Here is a 9,517-nt window from a genome sequence, read left to right as displayed (position 1 = left end):
GTGGACAGTGCTGAGTGCTGGCGGGCTCTGGGCTACAGCAGCCCCGTTGTCCTGCTTGTGGGATGCAGACTGGGCTTCCTTGTAGATGGAAGGGTGACCGCCTCTCCACTGCTGGGCAATGCCGGGCTGTCCCCTGTGGCCCTGTGCAGGGGCGTGCGTTGCCCTGTTGTCACAGAGACGTGGACGTGGAGGACAGTTCAGCACTGGCTGCTGCGCGAAGCAGGTAGAACCAGAGCTGCACGCCTTGGGGGGCACTGTCAGCAGGTCAGACGGACCTTCCAGGGTGTGTTCCTCACAGATGGTACCCCGGGTGCAGATTCAGTGCCGGTGGTCTGACTCAGTGCTCAGCTGCATTGACTGCATTTTACAGGAATGGAATGCAGGAGGGGCAGAAGGAGGTTTATAGTTATGAGCACATGAAAGAGTACATGCTAGTATTATTTATTAATACTCCATCATTTCCCATACGGACAACTGTGTGACAACTCAGGGTAGCTGCTTTGCTGGTCAGGGAGTGGAGTGGGGATGAAGCGGAATAATTAAGAGGCAACTCAGATTATCAACAAATCTGTAGACTACAGGTCATTTTCCTCCTCTCTTGACCTACCCATCTGAAAGCCACCCCAGAAATCATCCTAAAATTAGGCTTTTCAAAGGGAACCTCCAATTTCCCTTTATTTCAGTTTAGGGGCTTCTTGATTGTGTCAAAATAGAAATCCAGACAGAATAGGCAAATGTCTGAAATTTTAGCCCACAAACAGTTGAAAGCATTTGCTACTTGTGTTTCTTCACCAAGAGCCATCTGAGGGGAAAAATAACCCTTTTATGTTCCCCACGCCCTCTGATCCCTCCAGCCCATTTCTGCCTCTTCTGGCCGCAGTTCTTGGCTCTCTTCCTTGAGGGTGTTGTACTTCTCACTCGTGGTCGGAGGACAACTCGAGAAGGTCAGGCACCCTAGAACCTGCTCCCGTGACCTCAGCCAGCAAACTGATGGGGGTCTGTCCTACTGACGGTTTGAATGGTGGGCTCAACCCAAAAGCAAAATGCTTAACTAAAGACTCATTCCTTCAAACAGGTTCATTTGACACCTTCACCGAGTCTGCAGATTTGCTTATGTGCAGTCGTGGACATATTAGCCCCACCCCTCATTATAGGAGTGTTCTGAAACTCTTATACATTTCTTTTCTGTTTTGCACACTTGGCGTCAGAGTGTTGAAATCCTACCGGTATGTACGCCACAGGGGCCCGTTCTTTATCAACGCCAGCTGCATCACATCGTCCCTCTCAGATCCCTCCTGCGTGATCCTCTCCTCCTGTGGTTTCCCAGTCACTGTCTGTGCCCCTGTGTCCCTCACCTGAGCATGCTCAGCCCAGGGCTTGTGACTCCATGGCAGTCATGACTCCAGAGCCATTGCATGATCCCTCCTCCACTCGGCGCTGGCACTGCGGGCTCTAATGCTGCCTCTCATCCTCTTTACCGCAGCGAGGAAGGAAAACTGTCTACCTCTCAAGATGCTGCTTGCAAACATGTGGAGGAGAGCCCTGAGCCGGCTGAGGCGAAGTCTGCAGCCCCCCGGCCCCCCAGCAGTAGTCCTGAGCAGAGGTAACCACCCGCTTTCTCAGGTCTGCCCAGGCCCTGCTCTGGCTTTGGCTGTTGGCTCCTGGGCACTGGGAGGAAAGTTGGCACAGGAGGGCAGGGGGAATCAGTAGAATTGTCCTCGAACATTCAGTGACTTAACTCAGCACAGTAGTTTTCTCAGTCCTTATGGGATCAGAGTGATTGAGCTCAGAACTTAGAAATAGTATCTCCTTACAGCAGAAGTTGAAAGCTAACCGTTTTCGGAGATTCAGTAACATCGCTGGCTCTTTAAGAAATTACCGTAAATGGCCCTAATCGGTTTTGCTCAGTGGATAGAGCGTCGGTCTGCAGTCTGGGGGGTCCTGGGTTCAATTCCGGCCAAGGGCACCTACCTTGGTTGCAGGCACATTCCCATTGCGGGGTGTGAGGGAGGCAGCTTATTGATGTTTCTCTCTCATCGATGTTTCTAACTCTCTAACCCTCTCCCTTCCGCTTTGTAAAAAAAATCAATAAAAAATTACCGTAAGTGGAAGGGTCTCTCATGCTGGCATCCCCCCCCCTTGTTTGTGTTTATTTGTTTTTGATGATAAACAAAATGCTAAGTTGAGACCGATTGAGCCCTCCAGGATTGGGTTCCCTTGGCCATGGCAGCCAGGTTCTCATGGGCCCTGTGGAGTCATGCAGCCGCCAGCACGAGAGGCTCCTGGTGCCTGTTCTCCTGTGGACATGCCCATGAGACACACGCAGAGAACCTTCCTGGAGACCCTTCCATCTGTGGAGCTAAATACTCTCCACCCCCTGATGAGTCCATGTGTGGTTTGATTTTTATAAAATATTTATCTCAAGTGTGAAAATCCCACTACCAGATTTTCTTCCTGGTCACCTTTTGCTTAGGCCAGAGTCCCGCTGCCACCACATGGCCTCGCAGGCTGATCGGGGGCAGCCTAGACACACACCCCAGAGCTCCCGCCAGGATGAGGCCTGGTCCTGGGTCCACTGGGACTTTTCTCAACACTTTGGATTAGATACTTCTGCGTCTGAATAATCCTTCCCTAAGGAATAAAATAACTTTTAAAGTCATTTCACATAAGTGCTTTCTCCCTCGGCAGCCCTGGCAATTGTCTAATCATTTTAGGGGTAACATAGCCAGTGGGGCCAGCAGGGGGCACTCTCCGCCCACTGGTCAAATCTCTACAGCAAGCATGTCAGACTCACAGAAACTGCCTTTGTTTCTCTCATGGAAATTGTAGCCAGAATGAATATGATTTTTTTTTTATGATTTTTTTCTTGTAAAACCAATTAATTATGAGAACTATTTGGGCATGTTGGCTCTAGTGAAGGCTTTGGGAGGAAGAGGCAGTTGACACTCCAGCTTTGGAGGATCTAGCCCCAGCTGTGCTGCTAAGGGTGAGAACAAGTCACTTTTTGCCTGGGTTTTCAATATGTTTTTGATAAAGGCCCTTTGTAGGTCTGATTGCTAATCATTTGTCATCTCCCTGGTTTCTAGTTATAATTCTCTTGATTTTGAGACCTGTCTAGAAGGCAGATAACCCACGTCTGTCCCAGTTGGATAGTTGCTTCAGGAGCCTGGCTTTGGCCTCTCTGACATGAGAGAGAGGCACAGAAGGCTGTGGGTGCGTTTCCTTGGCTCTCTGAGTGCAGAATTGTTCGCTTCTGGAAAACCACTTGCTCCTCCCTTCGGAGAACCCTCTGGTGCGAAGAGCCCGTCTCAGATCTGCAAGGCAGAGTGGTGGAGGCGATGGGGAGCAAACCAGTGGAGAAGCTAGCATCACTGTCCATATGGGCGCTTGTCCTTTCGTCCTCCCTTCAGGCAATGGCTCAGTGTGGCAGCCGTTGGTCCAAGCCCGAGGAGAAAGCAGAGCAAAACAGACAGACAGTATAAGGAGGCACAGAAAAGGCGATAAGAATAAACAACCGGGCAAAGGAACAGGCGTCCAATTTTAGGTAGGCTGGCGGGCAAGGCCTCTGAGAAGGTGACATTCGTGTTCTTAAAGCAAATGGCAGTGCTGAAGATAAGAGCCATTTGGGACTTCCCCACCGTGGCTCCTGTCACAGCCAAACATTGATGGACGTGCCCTATTACTTGCAAAGATTTGCAGCACCACAGAATTTTATTTTTCACTACTGTTCACCAAGCATGTCCGAGACCTGTGCCCGCCAGCATGCTGAGCACTTTGTACACATTGTATGCACAGGAACGCCTGGCTGGGGATCGCTGTCCCGCTCCTACAGGGTAAGAAATTAACTATGATCGCACAGCTTGTAAATGGTGAAGGGGGAGGGAGTATGTGCCCGGCTGTGTCTGCTTCCAGAACTCTAGGTTCCTGTTTCTGATATAGTGAGACATTAGCAAATGTCTCTATAGTGTGCAGCTGCCTTCTTGGCTCTTACTAGCAGGCTTCGAAAGCATTCCGTTTGTGAATATCCGTGCTAGTTCAGAAGTACTGTGTGCTTCCCAGTTTGGCCTCCAAGTATCCTCTTGCCCAACTCCATAGGATTTGGTGACGCCATCCAGAGGTCTGCCATGTCTAGGTTGTCGTTCTGGCAGGAAGGCAGGCAGACGTTTTGATTCTGTCAGCACTTTGTCCAGGTAGTGCCACCTCTTCCCTCCCCACATAACCTCACCTTGGCTTTGTGGGAACATTTGTTACAGTGCACACCTGTTCCTGTTGATTTGAGAGGAAGAAACAGGAATTTGCTGTTCCACTTAGTCATGCATTCATTGGTTGCCTCGTGTATGTGCCCTGGCCAGGGCGCTGCAGTGCATACCTTTGTTTGCAACAGTAGGTCCTATTGACAAGCTTTTCCTTTTTTCCTCAGTAGCAGAATCCTGTTTTTCAAGTGAAATTTTATGTGGATTTCAGTACATGGAAGAGATAAGAGACTGCAGTGAAGGGAGGTTGAGCAAATGGCCCAGAAGGCTCTGGGAGCAGAAATTTAAACTGCGGACCTGTGCCTGTGCTCCTAGCGCTGAGCGGGGCTCTCCGGGAGCCTGCGTGGCTGCTGTCCTGACCGGTGCTGGGTAACCGAGCTTAGATGGAGCTTAAATGCTCTTCAGTTAGTTTCTGGAGCTTTAGATCAGTTCATTTATGGAGCATTTCATACACAGCTACTGAGTGCCAGGCTTAGTGGTAGGCATGGCACAAACGATATTAAAATCACCTCCGCCCTGAGAGCTAAGTGAAGCTAACCTTCCGTCTCACGTTCTGCCTAATGCCTCGGATATCTGTCTCACTGCATAGGACTGACCAGCCAAGCGTGCCAGGCGACACATCCGTGAACGGCCCTGTATGATGAGTGACCTCTGTGCTGCTGAGGACTGCAGGCCGCCACCAGTCAGGGCTCCGGGGCTTCAGTTGGGCCGCCACGCGCCCCTGCTGCCTCGCTCTGCAGGGGATCAGGACCAGCAACCTTTCTACTCCAGATGCTAAGACGTTGTACAGAGAAATTGGGACGTGTACAAATACTGCATATTGACAAATACCAAGAATTTTTGCGTATGTTTATATTGTATTGTTCTAAATAATGGGTAGCCTGTGAAATAAGATCTTGCCACCCATGTAATAATAGTAGTAATACTATAGTTAAAATGGCTGTAAGAATAGTTTTATAAAAGTGAACACAGAGCTATTGTATTTGAAACATAACTATTTGACAATTATTAGTGTGACCAAAGTATTAGGCAGTTTTCATACATTTTTCACCTTGTACAAAATTCTGAATTCATTTTCTTCCAGGTTGGCAAGGAGTAAGTAGTGGGATTGGAATGCCCTCTGAGTGTTATTTTGGTTGTTCTTAACTCACAAAAGTGATTTTGAATAAGAAATACTTGGTGTTCTTTTTATAACCAGTTTTTGATTGGTAACTGTTTTTCCTGTATTGTTTAAAACGGATCAAAAATGTAAGTCTATTGGTAGAGATGAGTATTTATTGCTACAACTTAGTTGATGAATTGATGTTATTGTAAAGCCATATGTTCTGTTAAAGTCTTGTTTGCTTGAAATGATTATTCCTGCAGGTGAAACACTAGAATTTTTGGAGTGTACATGGCTTGTGGTTTGGTTTCTTTGTTTTTTGTTTTTGTTTTTTGTTTTGTTTTGGTAGTTCATCTGCCTTTTAACCCATTCACCAAAATTTCCCTTGTTAACAGGCACCACCAATGAACTTTCTGAGCAGTCTGCGTATTTAGCATACCAAGATCATATTAGGCAAGTCCGTTGAAAAATGCTCGTGCTGCTAATGAAATTAGAGTGCGTTCATTTTACTGGCTGGTGTTTAAACCTAGAAATCAGACTGTGGCACCTCAGCATGTTAATTGTTTCCTGTGCCCTGTGAGGTTTTCACTCATAAATTCTCAACCAGTCTATATTTTTTAGAGCTGGTCTATGTATATATATATAGTGATTATGGATACTAATTCAATGTAATTTATAATTTTCTATGTCAATATAAAAATACATTACAGCTTTCAAACAGCTGAAGCAATATGTTGTATATTGCGTACCGTCTGGTGAAAGGGTTAAATGACTTCACCTCTTGCAATTTTAGATGCAAATCAGTTTTTCATTTCTGTAATAGAAAATTATTCACCTATTTTTACATTGTTTGTTTTTCCTGACCAGTATTTAAAACCAAAAGGATATTCTGAGAAATGGCCAACAATTTTTTTAGAAATAGCCTCCCAAGCAACGTGCCTAAACATTACATTGCATATGGAAATAAAAGAATCAAACATCTGATGCCTTCTCTTTCGTTCACTTTCGCATTGTAAGTGATGTAGAGGCTCCTGCGAGTAGCAGACTTGGCACCAAGGGGCAGTGGGGTCAGTGGTGTGCCTGGGGCAGGCTGCGTGTGCCCTCACCCTTTGTGCGTCTCCGCCCTCCTCGGGAACCTCTGTTGTGGCTCCTCTTCCAAGAGACTGTCTTGTGTGTTCCCCTCTGGATCGGGGCTTTTTCAGCTTGTCTCATGGTGTGTTAAATACGCTGACTTAATGTGGCACAGGACTTCGGAGACTCCCGGTGGATGGACGTGCTCTTAGCTTGCCTGGTGGAGAGCTTTGCCGGCAGCACCAGGGCTTGGCTTCAGGGTGGCACATACTGTCCCATATGGTTTGGATTTGGTTGGCATCTTTGTCCCACCCAAGGTAACAGCGCCGTATACCCTCCTCCTAATGCTGATGACAGAGTGTCGGAGTTTTCTTTGGGGCTGTGTTTGGTGTTGCTTGTCTTATGTGCAAGGAAGGCACAAAGATGACAAGAACAGAGCCAGTTGGCCAAGCATGTCAAACTCAAAGGCTAACGGTCAAATAAACAAGGTGTAAGTTTATGTGGGCTGCATAAAAACAAAAGCTTCAGTTTTGTAGGTTTATTTCAACAGAGACATGCTGAATAAAAAGGGCTGAAATAAATGAGTCATCGTTAATATAAAATAATAGAACATTTTAATAAAAATGTTTTTTTCTTGAACATTAACTGAATAATTGCACAAATTAATCAGTGTAGCTGAGAATCGGCCAGGCGCCCAGCCTTCCAGCGCACCAGGAGCTAGTGCTCAAGAGCAAGACATGGGAGGCCAAGGCTGGGATTGGCTGGGCAGTTTTGGGATGGTCTCTACCAGAAGCAACTGCCCTGTGAGAAGGAAATTGGCCTTCCCCTGGGGGAAGGGGCTGCTGGCTAGAAGGTAGAGGGGCGGGGCCTTGCATAAATGCCTCTTCCTCTGACCTTGATTTTTATCTTTTATATATATATACTAGAGGCCCGGTGCACAAAAATTTGTGCACTCGGGAAGGGGGGTCCCTCAGCCCGGCCTGTGCCCTCTCGCAGTCTGGGACCCCTCGGGGGATAACGACCTGCTGGCTTGGCCTGCTCCCCGGGGGCAGAGGACAGGCCCAATCCCTAGGTGCAGCCCCTGGTCGGGCTCAGAGCAGGGCCGATTGGGGAAGTGGGGCGCTGCCCCCTGTCATGCACAGAGCAGGGCAGATTGGGAGGTTGTGATGCCACCCTCAGTCACGCTCAGGGTAGGGCCGATTGGGGGGTTGGGGCACCGCCCCCTGTCATACTCAGGGCAGGGCTGATGGGGAGGTTATGGCGCTACCCCGTCACACACAGAGCAGGGCCGATCAGGGGGTTGGGGCGCTGCCCCCTGTCACACTGATGCCGGTGCTGGGAGGCATATTACCCTTTTACTATATAGGATAGAGGCCTGGTGCATGGGTGGGGGCCAGCTAGTTTGCCCTGAAGGGTGTCCTGCCTGGATCAGGGGGGGGGTCCCCACTGGGGTGCCTGGCCAGTCTGGGTGAGGGGCTGAGGGCTGTGTTCAGGCGTGCAGGGGACTGAAGCTCCCAACTGCTCCTTTTTTTCTTTTCTTTTTTATTCTGGGCCAGCTTTAGCTCTGAGGCTTGGCCTCAGCTCTTAGACCTCCACTGCTAAAAGCAGGTATCTGGTTTGTTTGGGTTCTATAATTGAAACACTGTTTCAACTCCAGCTCTGAGATCCCAGCTGGCTGAAAGCAGGTTTCTGGGGTTTTGTTTAGCTTCTATATTTGTAACAATGTTTCAAACTGCACGCTCAGAGGCCGGCAAGGCAGGCGGGGAACATTGGAGTCCTCCGTCACTGAAGCAAGCAAGCCTCATGTTCGCTTCAAGCTGCCTGGCTGCCGGCCGCCATCTTGGCTGGCAGTTAATTTGCATATTGCCCTAATTAGCCAATGGGAAGGGTAGCGGTCGTACGCCAATTACCATGTTTCTCTTTTATTAGATAGGATTTTTTCTTTTAATCTTTATTGTTGAAAGTATTACATAGTTCCTTCTTTTGACCTTGATTTTTAAAACTGGCCTCAGAACTCAGGGAGCTTCTTTTTTTTAATTTTAGGAAGAAAGAGGGAAAGAAACATCAATGATGAGAGAGAATCGTCTTTTGGCTGCCCTGCACATTCCACACGGGACCAAGCCCGCAACCTAGGCGTGACCGGGAGTCAAAACGTGACCTGGTTCATAGGTTGATGCTCAGGGAGCTGCTTCATCTTGCCTAAAATGAGATGTTAAAGGTAGTACAGGGGAAGCTGCAGGAGGAAAGGAACCAGGCGGGAGCTTTTCTTCCTGGGTTGGCAAAGGGTTCCGGAGCGGGGTGTGAAAGAGGAAAGCAGAGAGAACTCATAAAAGTCTTCCAGTCTGTGATCTCTTCTGTTTGTTTAAAGCTTCAAAGTGCTTGCTTAAATAATAAGGCAAATAAGACTACTCCCGTTCAGAGAGGCCGTAAACTATGCCCCAGACAGAGCTGTCAGTGCTGACACCAGGCCAAGCCTTGAGATACGGTATGGCCCCTTCCCAGCACACAGGCCTTTCTCAGAAGGCCCAGAAGTCTCATTCCAAATTAGGGAGACAAAGGACTAGAACAAGTATAAATAGAGAATTTCCTCCATGTTGGGGGCCCAGAATTTTAAAGACACATTTTTCTCTGGGCCTGCACAGAATTTAATTTAAAAAAATTTAACTCCCTTCTCTAAGTGTGGCCTGGTTTTTCTCTGGTCTTCTGCAACACTCTCTCCTTGAACTTCTGTTAAGAGCTGGAAGAGCCACCCTAATTGGTTTGGCTCAGTGGATAGACCATGAGCCTTCTGACTGAAGGGTCCCAGGTTCGAATCCAGTCAAGGGCATGTACCTTGGTTGCGGGCACATCCCTAGTAGGGGGTGTGCAGGAGGCAGCTGATTGATGTTTCTCGTCGATGTTTCCAACTCTCTATCCCCCCTCCCTTCCTCTCTGTAAAAAATCAATAAAATATTTTTAAAAAATTATTTCAGTCCTAAGACCATCCACTAAATGCAGAAAGGTACAGTCTAATCAAGGAAGCCGAAGAGCAGTGTGCTGCAATGCTCTGAAAATTGCCAGGTGACATTTCAAATAAAAGAGTTGATAAAAA

The 9,517-nt window shown here is 47.9% G+C and overlaps 1 protein-coding gene across 9 annotated transcripts in view; it reads left to right on the top strand.

The window, feature by feature from the left end:
• The window catches only part of PPP6R3 (protein phosphatase 6 regulatory subunit 3), an 82,267-nt gene extending 75,928 nt beyond the window's left edge, over positions 1-6,339 (top strand). For 6 of the 9 annotated variants that reach the window (XM_006771489.2, XM_006771487.2, XM_006771484.2 and 3 more), the window contains 2 exons: positions 1,484-1,603; positions 4,843-6,339. In XM_006771489.2, the coding sequence (XP_006771552.1) occupies positions 1,484-1,603; positions 4,843-4,894 (172 nt within the window). In that variant the 3' untranslated portion in view covers positions 4,895-6,339. Of the gene's footprint in view, positions 1-1,208; positions 1,227-1,483; positions 1,604-4,842 lie in introns of all 9 variants that reach the window. The other 3 variants (XM_015569011.1, XM_006771481.2, XM_006771491.2) reach the window with 1 other exon arrangement.
• The last annotated feature ends 3,178 nt before the right edge of the window (positions 6,340-9,517 follow it).

This window comes from Myotis davidii, unplaced genomic scaffold (assembly GCF_000327345.1).
Source record: "Myotis davidii unplaced genomic scaffold, ASM32734v1 scaffold425, whole genome shotgun sequence".
Classification (NCBI taxonomy): domain Eukaryota; kingdom Metazoa; phylum Chordata; class Mammalia; order Chiroptera; family Vespertilionidae; genus Myotis; species Myotis davidii.
The sequence above is the reverse complement of the archived record's forward strand: the minus strand, read 5'-3'. Positions and strand labels throughout refer to the sequence as shown.